The sequence below is a fragment of the Carassius auratus genome, unplaced genomic scaffold (assembly GCF_003368295.1).
Source record: "Carassius auratus strain Wakin unplaced genomic scaffold, ASM336829v1 scaf_tig00022424, whole genome shotgun sequence".
In the NCBI taxonomy this organism is placed as follows: domain Eukaryota; kingdom Metazoa; phylum Chordata; class Actinopteri; order Cypriniformes; family Cyprinidae; genus Carassius; species Carassius auratus.
The window spans coordinates 24,662-44,273 of NW_020525183.1; the positions used below are offsets into that span (position 1 = coordinate 24,662).

Below are 19,612 nucleotides of genomic sequence, written 5' to 3' on the forward strand. Positions count from 1 at the left end.
GTATGTTTTTATGTAGTCTTTGTTAATGTCTAAAATATATATCCAAATGCAAAACCGAATAAAAGTTATTACGTTTGAAAGGTTTTCATATATATTTACTCAGGATACTACAGTCATCTAGTGGTTAACTTTGACATTACAATTGCTTTTCTTAACTTATTTGCACTTAATATGCCTAATCTAACAAACGTTTGAGATTTTAAATAGATTTGCTCAATTTTTTACTTGTATACTGCATTAGTTGAATAATAGAAATTCCTTATGCCTTAGGCCTTTAACAGTTTATATTTATTTAGATCCATCTTTAGGTCTATTTATTTTAAGGCCTTTATGTCTTGGGTAAGGAATGATATTACAGGCAATATTTAAAAGACTCACATATGTCAGGCGTTTTCATAATCAAAGATAAATTTGACTCAACATTTGTTAACCTATTTTTATCAACTGTTACATTTAGCAGAAGCTTTTATCTGAAGAGACTTACAGCGCATTCAGGCTATACTTTTTTTTAACAGCTTAAGTCATTTGTGGATTAATTTGTATTGGTGACGCGAACCGTTTAAAACGATTCAGTTCGATTTGGTGAACTGGTTCAAAAAGATCCAGTTACATCATATTCAGATATCACAAACTGCAGAGTTTTGAACTCTCTCATAACAGACACGGAAGAGAAGACAATGCTGAATAAAGTCTATGCTATTTTTAGACCAAAATGTATTTTCGATGCTTCAAAAAATTCTAACTGATGATGATGTTTTTCTTACCTTTCTGGACATGGACAGTATACCGTACATAGGTTTTCAATGGAGGGACAGAAAGCCATCGGACTAAATCTAAAATATCTTAAACTGTGTTCCGAAGATAAACGGGGGTCTTACGGGTTTGGAACGACATGAGGGTGATTTTGAGGTGAAGTATCCCTTTAAAGTGGTTTTCCTATTATTATAAACCAATGAACCACTTTTAGTGCCATTAAGCACCATTTTTGTTAAAAGAGTGTACAATCACAAGCACAGACGCATTTTAAGCATTTTCATACACACACAAAAAAAATCTATATATAGTACGTTTGTAGGAAAACAGACAAAACACATTAAAACCATCCGATCAGACTATTTGAACAAGTGGCTTGTTATGTAGTACTTCATTAACGTTATAAGCTATAATTAGCCCCCATGCTAAATTGAATAGAATTGTTAAACAGGTAAAGTACAAATCACTTAGAAAATTCAACAAAGACTTCAGTAGTGATGGCATACTGTACATACCTTGTGAATCTCCATCCAACGTAAAGGGTTGTTTTACTGTAAATAAATAAATAAACAATGCCCATCTTCAACATTGTGTTTTCCTTGTACAATGAAAAAATATAAAGACCTTACGATTTAGATATAAACTTAGATATACTCATTTACATGTTTTCTTCTAATGAAGTTAAAAGATCTCACCTGTGGCAAATGCTCTGGCATCTGTTGTGCTCAAGAAAACAGAGAGACACAACAAAACAACGATCAACGCGCAGCACACTCGAGCTGTCATCTTCTCGACCTGCAGTCTCACAATGGACTGAATTGGTGCAGCAGGAGGCTTTTAAACCTCTTTTGAAACCACATTTTTAAAGATCCAAGGTCTGGCGCAACTCCAGCCCTGAAACTCCCTGCCTGAGGCTAGCCATAATCTTGAAGACCCTGAGTAACTTGTTCAGGTGTGTTTATTTATGGGTTAAGTGGACTCCCAAAATAGATTTGGTCTGCTCCATTTACTTTTGGTAATTTTATACACTTTATAGTGTTTTATCTCAGCAGCACACATTGTTTAATTCATATCTGATTTTCATTTCATTTTCAGTCGGAAAAGGGTGGATTGCTCACTTCAGGTTGGTGGAGAGTTCCTGCCTCAAGTGGAGGAGTTCAGGTATCTTGGAGTCTTGTTCACGAGTGAGGGAAGGATGGAACGTGAGATTGACAGACGGATCGGTGCAGCTTCTGCAGTAATGCGGTCGCTGTACCGGTCTGTCGTGGTGAAGAAGGAGCTGAGCTGTAAGGCAAAGCTCTCGATTTACCGGTCAATCTACGTTCCTACTCTCACCTATGGTCATGAGCTGTGGGTCATGACCGAAAGGACAAGATCCCGGATACAGGCGGCCGAAATGAGCTTTCTCCGTCGGGTGGCTGGGCGCTCCCTTAGAGATAGGGTGAGAAGCTCGGTCACTCGAGAGGAGCTCAGAGTAGAGCTGTTGCTCCTCCACATCGAGAGGAGCCAGCTGAGGTGGCTCGGGCATCTATTTCGGATGCCTCCTGGACGCCTTCCCAGGGAGCTGTTCCAGGCACGTCTCACCGGGAGGAGGCCCCGGGGAAGACCTAGGACACGCTGGAGGGACTATGTCTCCCGGCTGGCCTGGGAACGCCTCGGGGTCCCCCCGGAAGAGCTGGAAGAAGTGGCTAGGGAGAGGGAAGTCTGGGCGTCTCTGCTTAGACTGTTGCCCCCGCGACCCGGCCCCGGATAAGCGGAAGATGATGGATGGATGGACTTCACTTTCCACTGTGCCTATTAAAACGTTTGACTGTAGAATGTTTTCTAAAAGTTCAGTGTGTTATTTGTTATTTATCTGTAAATAACTGGGCTGGTCTTGGGCATTAAAACCATGGACTGAAAATAGGCCCCTCTTCAGCCCTGTTTCTAAGCATAAGGTATTTTCCTAATAAATTAACATCTTAATTTATTTTTGTGCTAGAACGGGCAAATACAGAAAAAAAGGTCAAAATTCCTGCTTGCCAAGTACTCATGCAAATACAATTAGTTCCAGTGATGCAATGCCGTTTGCGCAAATGCTAATTGCATTGAAAAGTGATGTTGGTTCAATCACTGTTTTTGGATCAATGTGTTGATTCTAAAACACTGAAAATACAATTAACTGAAATGTCAAAATAAAAGAGTGTTGCCATCTGATGTACATATTTGCCCCATGGGACTGAATCTTCATTTTTATCATTTGTATAATTAGGCTACCTTATTAATTGTGTTTGTGTTATCTTTTGAGTCAAATACTTTAATTTAGCCAATTACTAAAATCGTTAAAATATAAACTTTTCCAATAACAACAAACTGTTTAAAAGGGCATATACTTAAAAAAAAAAAAAAACAGGGACTCATTGGGCTCCAATATTATGAAAAAATTATTCTTAATTATTGCTCTTGATATTGTAATAACGACTACTAATGTCGATTAAGAGAATATAAAAAACAGTCTATGCTTGGACAAACACCACATCATATTCTGTCTTCAGACAAAGATGTCAGTTTATGATGTTAGTTTATCACACAAATTATGTAACTTCCATTACAACCAGTGAAGCTGGCTATGAAATTTTATCTCTTCCATTGTATCTGCAGTTTGTTGTTTATGATGAAAATATTCACAGTAATGCAGAAATCATGCATGCACGTGACAAAACTGGAATTTTCTTTTGTGAGAAAATTTTTTTTTAATTAAATTGTCTGTTATAAGTGTTGTGGTATGAGAGTGATTTCTTTGAGGGTTTTTTTAGTGGTAAGTGCTGATCTTGGAAAACAGTGATATCTAAACCTCTCTCTCTGATTCTGAAAGGCCGGTGTCCTGAGTCTCGCAGCAACCAGTTTGACCACACCTGTCTGAAGTAATCTAGTAATCCTGAAGATCTCGATTTGCTGGTTCAGGTGTGTTTAGATTGGGGTTAGAACAAAACGCTGCAGGTGACCCTCCAGGAGCTGAATCTACCTATAATATTGTGCAACATATTTATTATTTAACTTAAATATTGTTGCACTTTTGTTGGTTTGATTGCTTCTTTCATCCTCATTTGTAAGTCACTTTGGATAAAAGGGAGTCAGACTGCACTGTTTGACCTATAGTTTTTCGATTCACTAAGAAGAACCGATTCTCTTAAATCATTCGTTCATGAATTGGACTAATGTCACTGTCAAACGTCACTGTAAATGGTCAAAAAGTGTGAGATAAGATGTAAGTAAAACAATTAAGGGTTTACATTAGAATGTTGAATAATCTATATGCAGTGATGGAAACGTTTTGAATTAAAAAGACATATAATTTAATCTTGGTATTTTATTTCTGGTTTATTTTTATCCTCCATCTCAGACACCTGAATCATGCCCTCAAGAAAAGGTCATTCAGGTTGACTACACTGAAACAGATCCTTGCACAATTTCGCTCTGGAGACTGAAGCTTCGGTTGTCATGACAGGCAAAATGACAGCTGATGGATGGATGTGACAACTTCCTGTTGCAACGAGCACAGCAGATATATTTACCTCATAGAAAAAAAGCACATAGATTGAATTTCATGTTGTGTTTTTATTCATCTTGGTTGTTCACAACTTGTGGGCTTTTCCTGGTTGAGTTATACTGAAATGCTTTGCTAATAAGAGTCTCATGAACGCCCATTCATGCACAGAGACCAACAGTCAAGTAAATAATTTTTTTTTAGTGGCGAAATAACCCTTAAAACAAATTTTTCACCTGAATTGTCATTTTCTTATACTCATGCTGTTCCACAGACACCATGTATCACCATGTATGACAACCACACAAGAAATAAAAAAAAGACTATTATGAGTAAACTATTATTGTATTGTAATTGATACTTGTTTCTGATATTTCACCTGTTAATAGTTTTGATAAATGGATGTGAAATGATTCAGTTTTTATCCCCAATTTTACAGGAGCACTTTTACTGAAACCATCCACAGATTATACACAATGGCGAGAGACACACCCCAAAGCGGATGAGGTTCTGGCATCCTGAACAGCTCTGAGGAGGGACTTGTCACTGCAGCAAATGGGTTCCGTTAAACCTCGAAACTTTAATGTATGTTTGGCTCCGAGAGGTTACCATAGGACAATAAAACGTAAGATTGGCTGCCGTTGCTGTTAATCGTTCACAAAGTCTACAAACTCTCAAACAGCTGATGACGCCGAATCTTTTACCAGTGACTGGAATTTGTTTTGGAATTGTACCACGTGACCAGCAACAAGCGCAGTAGACAGAAAAACATTGAAAGCCTTTCAAACACTTCTAATTGTTCTTCTTATCGCACAAGACCGCCGCACGTAAGTTTAATTTAATACCTCCTCGATTACAGTTATTTGGCAAAACAGGCGGAATGTGATATGCGTCATTTAGGCCTGTTTTTATTCCGGAGGATTAAGAACATGATTATAGTTTTTAGAACCGGTGATGTTCAGATTTCTTTTGGCTATAAATACGCAGTGCGCTGTCATAGACATGTAAACAATACCGACGCTGTATTTTGGGCCGAAATGTTTTTTTGTTTTTTTTTCGTAGTGACTTTTATTTTTATAATGCCTAAACTCCGAAAGTTGGACACTTGAGGAGTGAAACCGGTGTCATCTTCACCAGCTTGATCTGTGATTTTTTTTCACAGCAAAGCTCTTGTCTGTAAACCCCTTGGTAAGTCCGCCAGTAAGAAATGTGAAAGAAAGGCGTATCTTCATGTTTAACGTCTATTACCAATAAACACGCAGACTGCTGGAATAAAAGAACATTGTTTTAAATTGAGCTCGATTTGTGAAAATTTTCACAATAGCATTTTATCACGTGGCCGTGTTTCTCTTTGCTCTACCCCCCGTTATTTGTCTAATATTGTTATATGGTTGCTGTTCCAATGAATAACGGTTTCCAATTTATTAGGTAAATGAACTATGCATTTGTACTTGGCTTTTAACTATTGAACTATACTAATAACTATTGAACTATTCTAATCAGTCTTAAAAATTTGGTCAGTTAACCATCCCCTGATTCATTTACTGTACATCACTATTTCGATTCGTGAAAAACAGTGCAGTTATGGTCAGATAACATTTTCCCAGGGTCACTAACATCACTTTTCTTATCTGTGAAAACTTTCAGTTAAGTACAGATCAGAATTGGTAGGGTTATTTTAAGTGTGAGCCAAAATCATCACAATTAAAAGAACCAAAGACTTAAACTACTCCAGTATTGAATTTATTTAATACATGAGTTTCACAATTTGAGTTGAATTACAGAAATAAATGAACTTTTCCTCGACATTCTAATTTATTGAGAAGCACCTGTATTCATTTTAAGCTTCTATAATACAAAAATGTATCATTTAATTTCATGGTTCTTACCCTGTCTTTATAATGATACGTATAAGGATTTTTTTTAAACATCTGTATACAAGTATATGCATATACTGTTGTTTATTTAAATCATATTATTACTTTTATATATTCTTATTCTGATTTTTATTTTCTTAATTATTACTGTTTTATCCTGCAATGTATCTAAATCAAATCAAAATCAAATCAAAGTTTATTTATAGAGCACCTTTTTAAAACAGCAGGTGTTCACCAAAGTGCTGTACATACAATAAAAAGTAAACAGTAGAACTAAAAAGCACAAAAAGAAATAAAATATTATAAATAAAAACACAATAAAATATGCAATAAATACAATAATGATTTATAACACACACTTAAAAGAACTCCTAACAGGTAACTCTCATACTGTGTTATATGCTGTACTATACAAATATGTTTTTAAATGTAATTTAAAAACAGCAAGTGAAGATGCCTGCCTAATGTACAAAGGTAAATTATTTTAGAGTTTCGGGGCCGCTACTGCAAAGGCACGGTCACCTCTGCTCTTTAATCTTGCATTGGGGGAGACTAAAAGCAGTTGCCCAGCAGACCTAAGTGCTCTGGATGGAGCATATGGCTGTAATAGATCTGAGAGGTATTTAGGAGCAGTGTTATTTAATGATTTAAAGACTAAAAGTAAAATCTTGGAATCAATTCTAAAATGAACTGGCAACCAGTGAAGGGAAGCTAATATAGGTGTAATGTGGTCTCGTTTGCGTGTCCCTGTCAATAAACGTGCAGCCGCGTTTTGTACCCTCTGCAAACGTGTTAGAGATGCCTCACCAATGCCTACATAGAGACTATTACAATAGTCCAGGCGGGATGATATAAAAGCATAGATGACCCTCTCAAAATCAGTAAAAGATACAAATGACTTGACTTTAGATAATTGCCTTAACTGATAAAAACACGATTTAACGAAATTAATCTGTTTATCTAGTTTAAAGTCACCGTCCATTAAAACACCTAGGTTTTTTACAACGGGCTTCACATATGGCTTTAAGTCACCAAGATCTACATCAGGGGTATTGATGGTACCACCAGGTCGAAACAAAATTATTTCAGTTTTATCTTCATTGAACTTTAAGAAATTGGAGGCCATCCAGGCTTTAATATCCTCAAGACATCTCAACAAAGGTGCTATAGAGTTTGCATTGTTTCGTTTTTAAGGCAGACAGAGTTGCGAGTCATCTGCATGACAGTGAAATGAGATGCCATGTTTCCTAAATATGGACCCTAAAGGTAATATATATAAGGAAAATAAAATGGGTCCAAGAATGGAACCCTGAGGGACTCCACATACAAGAGATGCAGTAGAAGACACAAATTCCCCAAGACGTATCGAGAAAGTTCTTTCACCCAAATAAGATCTAAACCATTGTAACGCGGCACCATTTATACCAACACAAAAATATAGTTTATAAATCAGTTCCTGTATTTTTTTATTATTTTTGCTTATTTAATATTCTTTTATTTGCTTTACTACACTTTATTTTTCTTTCTTCACCCTCTTCTTTGTTTATGTATGTATGTACAGTGGGTATTGAAAATAATCTCTACATTTACATTTTGTTGCTATGCAGCCTGAAATGAAGATGGACAGTTTTTGATTTGTTTATTCATTGCAACTTATAACATCCAAGTGTAAGATATAAATCCAACATTTCAGAAAAAAACAATCACACAGTTTGAAAAGGGATCATCGCGTTGGGTATTGTTTTCGTCTCTTTAATTACATCTACTTTAATATTTGTCCACTCACTCTTCTTTGCAGAATTGCTCGAGTTCAGTTAAATTTCATGATGACCATGGGATTTCACTTCTCCAAACACTCTGTGAGCAGTTTTGCTGCGAGCTTTGTGTCATTGTCATATTAGAAGGTAAACCTTGTTCCCGTTGACAACTTTCTGGCAGAAGGCAGTAGATTTTCCTCAAGAATTTGACATTATTTTCCCCCATGCATTTGTCTTCCATCCGGACAATTGCTCCAGTCCTTGCTGCAGAGAAACACCCCATAAAAGGATATTACCACCTCAGCTGTCACATACTTAACTGTGAAAGTTTTCACAGATCAGAAAAGTGATGTTAGTGACCCTGGGAAGGGTAAGCTGACCAAAGTTCAACTGTGAAAGTTTTCACAGATCAGAAAAGTAATGTTTGTGACCCTGGGAAGGATCAGCTGACCCGAAAGTGAACTGTGAAAGTTTTTACAGATTAGAATAGGGATGTTACTGACTCAGGGAAACCCTTATCTTACCACAACTGCACTGTTAATGTTTTTCACGAATTGAAATAGGGATGTAAACAAATAAGATGATGGTTAACTGACCAAATGTTTAAGATCAGAATAGTTAAGGATCAAGAAGGGTAAACTGACAAAAGCTAAACTGTGAAACTTTGGCAAATCAGAATATTGAAGCCAAATACAAAAGCAAAGGCACAACAACCAAAACTTTATTGTCAAACAAAGTGCACACGTATATATATAAAAATGCATATATACAGTACAGACCAAAAGTTTGGAAACATTACTATTTTTAATGTTTTTGAAAGAAGTTTCTTCTGCTCATCAAGCCTGCATTTATTTGATCAAAAATACAGAAAAAATAATAATATTGTGATATAGCTATTATTACAATTTAAAATGATTGTTTTTAAATTTATTATACTTTAAATTATCATTTATTTCTGTTAAGCAAAGCTGAATTTTTAGGATCATCATCACATGATCCTTTAGAGATCATTGTAATATGATGATTCATTATCAAAGCTGGAAACAGTTCTGCTGCTTAATATTTTTTCAGAACGTGTGATACTTTTTTTGCATACTTCGCTTTGGACAAAAGCGTCTGCTAAATGAATAAATGTAAATGTACTTTCATGAATAAAAAGTAAAAAAAAAAAAGTTGTTTTTAAATATAAATATTTTGTAATAACAATATACACTACTGGTCAGTAATTTGGGGTCAGTCATTTTTTTTTCCTTCTTCTTTTTAAATAAAATCAATACTTTTATTCAGCAAGGATGTGTTAAATTGATAAAAAGTGATAGAAACATTTTATTCATCAAATATATTAGACAGCAGAACTGTTTCCAACACTCATAATAAATCAGAATATTAGAATGATTTCTAAATGATCATGTGATCGACTGGATGTTACATGTGACACTGAAGGCTGGAGTAATGATGCTGAAAATTCAGCTTTGCATCAAAGGAATAAATTATTTTTTTAAAGTATATTCAAATAGAAAACTATTATTTTAAGTTGTAATAATATTTCACAATATTACAGTTTTTTCTGTATTTTGGATCAAATAAATGCAGGCTTGATGAGCCGAAGAAACTTATTTCAAAAACATTAAAAATAATAATGTTTCCAAACTTTTGGTCTGTACTGTACTGTGTGTGTGTGTATATATATATATATATATATATATATATATATATATATATATATATATATATAAAATGTACTATATAGTATACATATATACTGTATATGTAAGTTCATTTACCTAATAAATTGGAAACCATTATTCATTGGAACAGCAACCATAGAACAATATTAGACAAATAACGGGGGGTAGAGCAAAGAGAAACATGGCAACGTGATAAAATGCTATTGTGAAAATTTTCACAAATCGAGCTCAATTTAAAACATTGTTCTTTTATTCCAGCAGTCTGCGTGTTTACGTTAAACATGAAGAACGCCTTTTTTTCACATTCCTTACTGGCTGACTTACCAAGGGGTTTACATACAAGAGCTTTGCTGTGAAAAAAATCACAGATCAAGCTGGTGAAGATGACACCGGTTTCACTCCTCTAAGTGTCCAACTTTCTGAGCTATAGGCATTATAAAAATTAGAGCCACTACGAAAAAAAAAAAACAGATTTTGGCCCAAAATACAGCGTCACCAGAATTCAGAAATCATAGATATTTGGTATTGTTTACATGTCTACGACAGCGCACTGCGTATTTATAGCCAAAAGAAATCTGAATATCAAACGGCAAACTATCTTCATTGCGGTTTCGAACCGAACTTTCGAATGCCACAGATATTAAAACTTTACGTTTATTGAAAAGCGTTACTGTTAACGAATAATACATAAATGTTGTTCCTTCATTATCTCTTTCATTTCAGGCTATTTATGTGAAATCCAAAGTATTTTTAAATCAGACCGTTAGATTTAGACAGACATATGTGTATTTAGTTTTTGTAAAAGAATCATGTAACAAAAATCAGCTTTGTCTAAATGTAAAATTTTGCAGTAGGCCTATGTCAGAGGAGCAAGGAAAAGAGTGTCCTTGTGAGATGAGTCTCTCAGAGAAACAGAGGTAAGACTGCGTTTTATACACAATGTCACATTTAATAAAAGACTAATGTTCTGCTTTTTCCTGTAGATGTTTTGAGAAGTTTTTGTTCATTTTCTCACCCACTCATGCACAAGTAGGACTACATTCAGTAGGCTATTACGGATACAATAGTTATAATGTTTTTAGTATTTTAGTTGATTCTTTCTAATATACATCTGGTCACACGATTCGTGGTAAAGTGGAAATTGAGCAGTTATTAGGATGTGTGAGTTCATGTACAAATTCAGTTTAGAGTCTATAGAAGAATAAAAGCAGGAATGATTTAGGAAGGAAACTTGTCTAGAGTCAAACAGAGGAATGCAGGAAATAGTTGGTGTGCCTTTTTGCCTTGTTCTGTTTGCACAGCAAATGTCTTCAAATGAGACTCAAGTATCTCCTGTAGTAAAGTGTTTTGCTCTTTGTGTCATTAGTGTGCGATCAGGCTCATATGTGTTCAGCTCTGTGTCTATAAAGAGTGACCAATCAAAAGGTGAACCACCGGCATTCAGTGAGAAAAAAACATCATCTACCAAAAGGTATTTTATGTCTTTTACATTACATCATTGTGTTACTTAATTTCTCCTCCAAGTTTCATGTGATCGAGATTAAATAAAATAATAAATCACAGAAAAAGACTGGTAAGCTTATACTCTGTAATAAACTCTATAGAGCTTCTTTCCTTTCATCCAGTTACACAGGGAACCACTAGGGTGCGTAAACTTAAATGGAAAGACACCATGCAAGCAAACTTAAATACATAGCATTTAGCTATGAGAAGCACAAGTGTATGACTATACTGACTTTTTGTCATTAGTGAAATATGCAAACACTGAAATTATTTAAAATAAATTATATATTTGTTTGTATACCCATTTAATTATTGTGTTCTGAGCTGCTGAACAACAGGTTAAAATACCTGTTATCAAATGCGTAATTTACTATTACTTACCAGCCCCTTTGTTTTTTGTTTTTTGTTTATAGGAAAGAAAATAATATAATTAGAGAACTAGTTTATAAAGGTATAGTTCACCTAAATTTGAAAATTGTCATTTACTCACCCTTATATCATTCCAAAACCTTAAGACGTTCATTCATCTTCAGAATGCAAATGAAGATATTAATAGTCTGTAATTTTTGTCCATCCACTGACAATCACTGAAAAAATATTTAAGTTTTAAAAAGTAAAAAATATATAAATACATCTTAAAACTAATACATATGAACTGAACAGTTTAATCCAATAATTCTGAAAAGACACAATTCCTTTATGATTAACAGATATTATTTTATTCACAAATCAAATTTTGCATTTTTATGTATAGGAACCAGCAAGGTTTGTTCTTGTGTGTACGACTGAGCTGCTGTTGACCATATTTGATGTGCTCAAAGTATGTGCATTGATCAATGTTTATATGTGAATAAAAGCCAAAATTACATGTATGCACCATATAAAGCACAGCAACAATGTGAACATAAACAGCTAATACTTTCCTTTTCTCTTTGTTAAAATAAGTTAAATAAGAGAAAAAGACTTCTCTAATATAAAAATTCTATTTTCTTTTCATTTTACAAACTAGCATTCAGTACGAGACATTAGGTTTAGGCATCCAGACTCACAAGAACCATTTCAAAGAAAACCTCCTGTGGATCTTCCAGGTAGGAAAGAAATACGTTTTCAAAAACTAATAAATTTATAGCATAATAAGTAAATATTTTATTGAACAAAGCATCCCATTTTAGTTTGATTTTATATGTGTGTGTGTGTGTGTGTGTGTTTAATGTATGAATATGTAATTTTGTTTGTTTTGTATCTTTTTCTTGCATTGTTATTAGGATCTTGAGAGTAAAGTGATCAAGTTTCTGAAGGATGAGCTAGAAACGTTTAAGAAAATATTACAAAAAGAGAACACACAATACTTTGTGAAGGACTTTAATGAGAATAGATGCATTATCAGTGAAGCAGCTCTTGATCTCACACTCTACTTTCTTAGAAGTATGAAGCAAGATGAAGCTGCTGATACTCTAGAAGGTAAGAGACTCATGGACATCTGTCATATTGTCACTTATAAATGTAGGAAAATTAGTATAAAAATATCTGAATTTTATTCCTGTGTTTAGATGAGCTGTTCTTCATTCATCAGCTAAAATGCAATCTGAAGAAAAAGTATCAATGTGTGTTTGAAGGAATTGCAAAGCAAGGTGACTCTATACTTCTGAATAACATCTACACAGATCTCTATATCACTCAGGGTTGTAGTGAACAGGTCAATACTGAACATGAGGTAAGACAGATTGAGTCCTTTTCAAGGCATAATGAATCACATGAGATACAAGTTGAATGCAAAAATTTATTTGAAGCAACCGAACAAGACAAGGAGATCAGAACTGTAATGACAAAAGGAGTTGCTGGTATTGGAAAAACCATCTGTGTGCAAAAGTTTGTTCTGGATTGGGCTGAAGAAAAAGAAAATAAAAACATCAGCTTCATATTTCCTCTTCCATTCAGAGAGATGAACTTAAAGGAGAAAGAAACACAAAGCTTGATGGGTCTTCTAAATGAGTTTTTCCCAGAGACAAAAGGACTGAACCTTACAAGAAAGAATAAATTTAAAGTTTTGTTCATCCTTGATGGACTGGATGAATGTCGTCTTCCTCTAAACTTTGACAGTAATGAGACATGGCATGATGTATCATCACCAGCTTCTCTAGAAGTTCTCCTAACGAACCTCATCAAGGGAAATCTGCTTCCTTCTGCTCTCATCTGGATCACCACCAGACCAGCAGCTGCCAGTAAGATTCCTCCTGACTGTATTGACCGGCTGACAGAGATACGAGGATTCAATGATGCACAAAAGGAAGAATACTTCAAAAAAAGATTAACAGATGAAAATCTGGCCAAAGAAATCATTGGTCACATTAAACAATCAAAGAGTCTCTTTATCATGTGTCACATCCCAGTCTTCTGCTGGATTTCAGCCACTGTTCTCCAGAATATTTTAGAGGAGAAAAGAAAGAATGATTTGAAAAACAATCAAGCTGATGGTGCCTCCAAAACACTACAGGAATCAAATACTGAAGACACTCCCAAGACCCTGACACAAATGTACACACACTTTCTTCGCTTTCAAATCCTGCAGAGCAGACGAAAGTATGATGGAAAATACACTGCAGATGTTTCCTGGGATAAAGACGCCATTCTTTCACTGGGGAAACTGGCATTTGATCAGCTGGAAAGAAACAATGTGATCTTCTATGACACAGACCTGGAAGCCTGTGGTATTGGCATCTGTAAAGCATCCGTGTATTCAGGCATGTGTACCCAGATCTTTAAAAAGGAAACAGGTATCATTCTTGGTACCATGTACTGCTTTGTTCACTTAAGCATTCAAGAGTTTATTGCAGCCCTTTATGCACATCTGTTTCTAGACATCAACAAGAAAATTGTGTTTGTTCATGAGTCTACAGAACAGGAAAATAAAGATGAAACCATGATTGATTTGCTTAAGACTGCAGTGGACAAAGCACTCGAGAGTGACAATGGACACCTGGACCTTTTCCTTCGCTTCCTTCTTGGTTTGTTACTCCAATCCAATCGACAACTCTTACGAGGTCTGTTGACACAGCAAGGCAACAATGACAAGAGCAAAAAGGAAATAGTTCATTACATCAAGCAGAAATTAGAAGATAATCCATCTCTAGAGAGATCCATCAATCTGTTCTACTGTCTGAATGAACTGAACGAACAAACTCTGGTGAAAGAGATTCAGATCCACCTTAACAAAGGAAGTCTCTCATCTGCTGACCTTTCTCCTGCCCAGTGGTCTGCTTTGGCCTTTGTGTTGTTGACATCAGATGAGGAGATGGATGAGTTCGAGCTTCAGAAATTCAAGAAATCAGATGAGTGTCTCATTAGATTATCAGCAATCATCAAAACATCCAAAAGAGCTCTGTAAGTCATTTAATAAAGTCTTGTTTTTGCACTCATCTGGAAAACATTTCTCTACATTAATCAATGGTTATTCTTAATCATGTTCCATGTGCAATACAACTATTTGAAAATCTGGAATCTAAGTTTGCATAAAAATCTAAACCCCCTAAGTTGTCCAAATGAATTCTTAGCTATGCATATTAAAAATTAAGTTTTGATGTATTTACATTAAGAAATGTACAAAATATCTTAATGGAACATGATCTGTACTTAATATCCTAATGAATTTTGGCATAAAAGAAAAATCTATTTTTTTCTTTGGCTATTGCTTAAAATATACCCCAGCGACTTAAGACTGGTTTTGTGGTCTAGAGTCACACACACACACAAACACACACACACACACACACACACACACACACACACACACACAAACACACACACACACATATATATATATATATATATATATATATATATATATATATATATATATATATATATATTTCTTTATGTATTATGTAGAAAATTATGTTCTTCAGCAAAACATGCACTTTAGTCAGCAGTGGAAGAAGCATCACATTACAACACTTTGGTCCATAGTTATTTCCACTCCAGCAACGCAGTTCTCTTCAACTCTGCAATAGAGGACATATACTTTTACAAAATCTTAATCCTTAGATTCTGTACTTCAAGATGCAATAAAACTAGCACATTCAAATGTATACCTTGTTGTTATTAAAGCTTAACACATATTTTATTCAGACAAAGTTGCTTGTTTTTATCTAACAAGATGGTCACAGAATAATAAAAGAAGAAATACAGAAAATATTAGTTTTTAAGAGTAATGCCAGTAATGTTCATGTATAACTATTAGGTGAAAAAAATTTATTTAGTATTTGTATTATTAAGTATTTTTATTTACTAAATGTATGTATTCAGTCTTTGAATTCTGTGATGTGATTTATTTCCTTTGTAGATTAAATGAATGTAACTTAACAGAAAAAAGCTGTTTAGCACTGGCTGCAGTTCTTGGATCAGATACCAACCTGAAAGAACTCAACATGAACAATAATAATCTGCATGATTCAGGAGTGAAGCTACTCTGCACTGGACTGAAAAATATACAGTGTGAATTGGAGATATTGAGGTAAGTTGTGGGAAAACAGATCATTTTTATTTATATAAGATATTATTTCTAAAATTTATATATATGTATGTGTTGTACATTAAATAGACAAATTATGAATTTTACATTTTATCTCTAAAAATATGTTTAAAAATATGTGTAGTATTAGGGACAGTTCACAGAAAAATGAAAATGAAAAACATATGTGCGTATGTAATCAGTTAGCTCCAGACTGGATAGCTGCTTTATCACAGAAAATCTAATTGTAGTTCTAACTTAAAGCAACACTTGCCGCATTACCGCCGAAATTACCCGGAACATTTGTATCAGGAACTTTTTTCCCCATGAACTTTTTTCCCCCCAGACCTGTTGCTTTCTGCGTTTCCACCACGGTGTAAAGTACCGGGAAGGTTAGGCAAATAGACTGGTGATGTAGGTCTGTGCGCGTTTCTTAATACTATAGTACGCAATTTTGGACATGCATCCTCGGTAGTTCAGACTTTGTGCATTCGACTCTGGAGTGTGATGTCCGCGATGACGCAAATCCGGTAAATCTGCAAACAGCAGCGTACTTGATAACATCAGTCAGCTCGCCTTGTCTACTGCTATTTTCCTCATTGCACATTTACAATAACGAAAATAGGATATCAAATACCACTGCCTACTTTCGTTTTCATTTAAACATAATAACAGCGGCAGAAATGTACTTAGTTCAGGGAAATGTGTGTATATATATATATACAGCCATTACAATGAAACAAAATATTATATAAATTTGCCTTTTTTATTTTAATTTTAACATATAGATAAATTGAATATAGACCAAAGATAACCAGTTAAATTTACCCAAAATGAATTATATTTTATGTTTAACCACTAGAGAGACAGAGGTGAGAGTGCTCTAGGCAGATACATGAGGACTGAGCTCCCGCTGATCGGGTGGAGCTCACCGTCTCCGAGATCGGCGAAAAACATTTCTAAATAGGCGTTGTCTTTTTCAATAAACCACAGATTTGAGTTTTAAACAACTACATTCTCACCCGAAATACTTTTAAAATTACATTTCATGACACAATAACAGTAATAATTTGAAAATAATCCGAATAAATGGTGGTTGAACTCAACCAATGCTGCGTGAATTCAACCAATCAGGATGTTTAGCGACCAAGTCCCGCCCCCGAAAGTTCCGGAACTTTGAAAAAGTACTACCTCGCCAGCAGGGACTTTCTGAGGGGCATTTATTTTACCCGGAGCTTAATTTAGTTCCTGCGGTGTAAACACACAGAGTACCAGGCCAAAGTCCCTAGTTCCTGGATAAAGTTCCTGTGGTGGAAACGTAGCTGCTTGATTTAAGGCTATCTATTGCATGAAGTACTAAGTTATATAAATAAACGTGACTGGACTTTACTGGAGTACCTCATGCAAACATCCACATCGCTGTAATCAGATGTGTTTTAAACTGCTGTTGTTGTTTGTTGTTTAATTCATTATTGAGAGGAAAATGCACAGTATATATTTGGATATTCATCCAAACACTACTCAGCACCCTCAGGTTCAGATCTGCTCCGTTTTCTGCTCTAAACTGAAGCGCTGTATTTTTCTTCTCTTGAATTGCATCAGGAGACCTGAATTACAGTCTTGCGCTACAGCGCCACATTGGTCAAACCGAGTCATTGCAGTCTCTTACATTATTTATGAGTTCAAACAACTGCTGGGCAACAAAAATATTTGTACACATTTTTTTTTTTTTTGTCGATCAAACCCATTAGACGTTCCTTCATCTCTGAAACACAAATTAAGATGTTTTAATGAAATCTGAGACTTCTTTCCCTTCACTGGACGTCCATGAAACCACAATTTTGATGCTTCAAAAAGATTGTTAAAGTAATCCATATGAACTGAGCATTTCATGTGGGTCTTCTGAAGAGAAATTATCATGTTATATGATCAACAAATTCAATTTAGTCACATATATGGAGCACATCAGATATGGTAAATAGAAGCTCAGCTTATTTTAATAATGTTCTAGAATAACTGGTAAGTTGAATGTTACATTTTGTTTCTGTTAAGGCTTTCAAACTGCGGTATCACTGAAGAAGGTTATAAAGCTCTGGCTTCAGCTCTGAGATCCAACCCTTCACACCTGATAGAGCTGGATCTCACAGGAAATGATCCTGGACAATCAGGAGTGAAGCAGCTTGATGATTTACTACAGGATCCAAACTGTCAACTGAAGACACTGAGGTGAGACGAGATGAAGTAATACATAATACGTAATATGCAGGCAAATTATTTCTAGAAATATTATTTCATTAATACCATCTATTACATCAAAGGGACTTTACGATAAACCATTTTACCTTTGATTTGCTCATTAAAATAGGCTGCTATTGTTTGTTGCACCGAGTTTTAGAACTGAACTGAATCTTGCTTTATCTTCTCTTTCTGCAGGTTTTTGGGTCCTGTTGCAGAGGAAGCCTGTCAGTATGTGACTGGAATTGTGGGTAAAAACTTGTTACTTTTGAGACAGCTGAATCTAAGTGAAAGTGAAATAGGAGACACACGAGTCAATCAGATTGCTGCTCTACTGCAGGATAAACACTGTAAACTCAACACACTGACGTGAGTATCTAACATCTTTCATCAGAACTTTTACATTTTAGGGTTGTATTGAATAATTTGCACTGTAAACATTAAGATGTTTTTTTTTTGTAGCTGAAGTGCTAAAACACAATGCCTTAATAACCAGGGAATGAAACATTGTACAACGTTGTACAAACATGCGTACACTTTGCTTATTACACACACACAAATGTGAAGTACACTTTTACAATTTTTATAAAAAAAATTAAAAGATTTAAAGTGTAAAACATTATCATTGTGTATGTAAATATAAAAATCCCTACATGTCATAATGGATAATCATTGCATGCATCAGAATTACATGCACAAGCAGATCCGTTCCCTCACAAGAGAAGGGGTTCAGCTTTTCCACTTGCAATTCCGCCTTGTAAATAGTTTATCCGCCATGGCAATGGGAGATGACACTCTGATTGGTTTATGGCACTCTACTCCAAATCACACCCATTACTCATTAAAGAAGATTAGTCTGTAATGTTTCTGTTTGAGCATAAAATAGATCTGCAACGTTACAAAGCTCAAAGTCTCCTTCATTCAGAAGGAGATATTTTATTTAACAGAAATAAAATAAAGTAGTTTTCAAAAAACTACAACAAACAACTCGTTTGGACTATAACGCATATTTTTCCGGGATTTGTGATATAACAAATATCAACGAATGAGACAAGACCTGGTTGAGATACACTAGAGAAGGCAAAGAGTGTTATTATCACTATGTTGGAGACATGCTAGGCTTTCCCAAGGCAGTCAAACTTAGTGGTTACAATCATCTGGGTTTAAATCATGCTCATTTATTAATATGATTTTGATGCAATATTTACAATGAGCTGGCAGGCGCTATGGTAAGGGAATGACATTTCCCAACTAGGCGCCAAGTGGAGCCAATAATAAGACACACTGGCCCAGCTAAACATTCAGCTGCTCAGCTGTTTTGAACTTCTTTGTACACCTGAGCGATGAATGAATTTTAGGCTCAATATATCTCAGGGCTTTCGTACTCAATGACTTATAAAGAGCTGGAGTTCACATTAAATTTGTGGAAATTTTTTCACTAAGTGATTTTGTGATCTGGCAAAATAAAGATCAGTCTTGTTCTCTGTTTGTTATGAAGATGTTATATCATCACCATAATGAAGAGTTTGTTTGTCTCATTGCTCCAAATGTAGGTTAAGATTCTGTTATTTGACAGATGAAGGTTGTTCAGCTCTCACTTCAGCACTGAAATCAAACCCATCACAACTGAGAGAGCTGGACCTGAGTGGAAATCAACTAGGAGACTGTGGACTGAAAAACATTTGTGATCTACTGATGAACCCACAATGCAATCTGGAAAAGCTAGAGTTAGTACATTATACTGTACAGCAGTTACAGTGTGATTA

At 35.0% G+C, this 19,612-nt stretch overlaps 2 protein-coding genes across 2 annotated transcripts; both read left to right on the top strand.

Moving 5' to 3' along the window:
- The first annotated feature begins 4,161 nt into the window (after positions 1 to 4,161).
- LOC113077370 (protein NLRC3-like) lies at positions 4,162 to 14,670 on the top strand. Its single transcript, XM_026249777.1, has 7 exons — positions 4,162 to 4,464; positions 4,719 to 5,106; positions 10,453 to 10,518; positions 10,968 to 11,072; positions 12,114 to 12,192; positions 12,370 to 12,565; positions 12,655 to 14,670. The coding sequence occupies exons 3-7, from the start codon at positions 10,460 to 10,462 to the stop codon at positions 14,487 to 14,489; spliced, it is 2,274 nt and encodes a 757-aa protein (XP_026105562.1). The 5' UTR covers positions 4,162 to 4,464; positions 4,719 to 5,106; positions 10,453 to 10,459; the 3' UTR covers positions 14,490 to 14,670.
- A 2,896-nt stretch (positions 14,671 to 17,566) lies between these two features.
- On the top strand, positions 17,567 to 19,573 carry LOC113077369 (ribonuclease inhibitor-like; the record flags this gene model as incomplete). The annotated part of the gene is made up of 4 exons (XM_026249776.1): positions 17,567 to 17,585; positions 17,783 to 17,837; positions 18,045 to 18,215; positions 19,400 to 19,573. Coding segments are annotated over exons 1-4 (419 nt in total), but the record flags the coding sequence as incomplete, so codon positions are not given.
- Between the last annotated feature and the right edge of the window lie 39 nt (positions 19,574 to 19,612).

What these genes read in the sequence shown, in the direction of transcription:
- LOC113077370 (XM_026249777.1), top strand. Translation starts at nt 10,460, where the DNA reads ATGTCAGAGGAGCAAGGAAAAGAGTGTCCTTGTGAGATGAGTCTCTCA. An exon ending in AGTCTCTCAGAGAAACAGAG is followed by an intron (nt 10,519 to 10,967) that starts GTAAGACTGCGT and finishes TTGTGTCATTAG; the next exon opens with TGTGCGATCAGGCTCATATG. An exon ending in ACCTCCTGTGGATCTTCCAG is followed by an intron (nt 12,193 to 12,369) that starts GTAGGAAAGAAA and finishes CATTGTTATTAG; the next exon opens with GATCTTGAGAGTAAAGTGAT.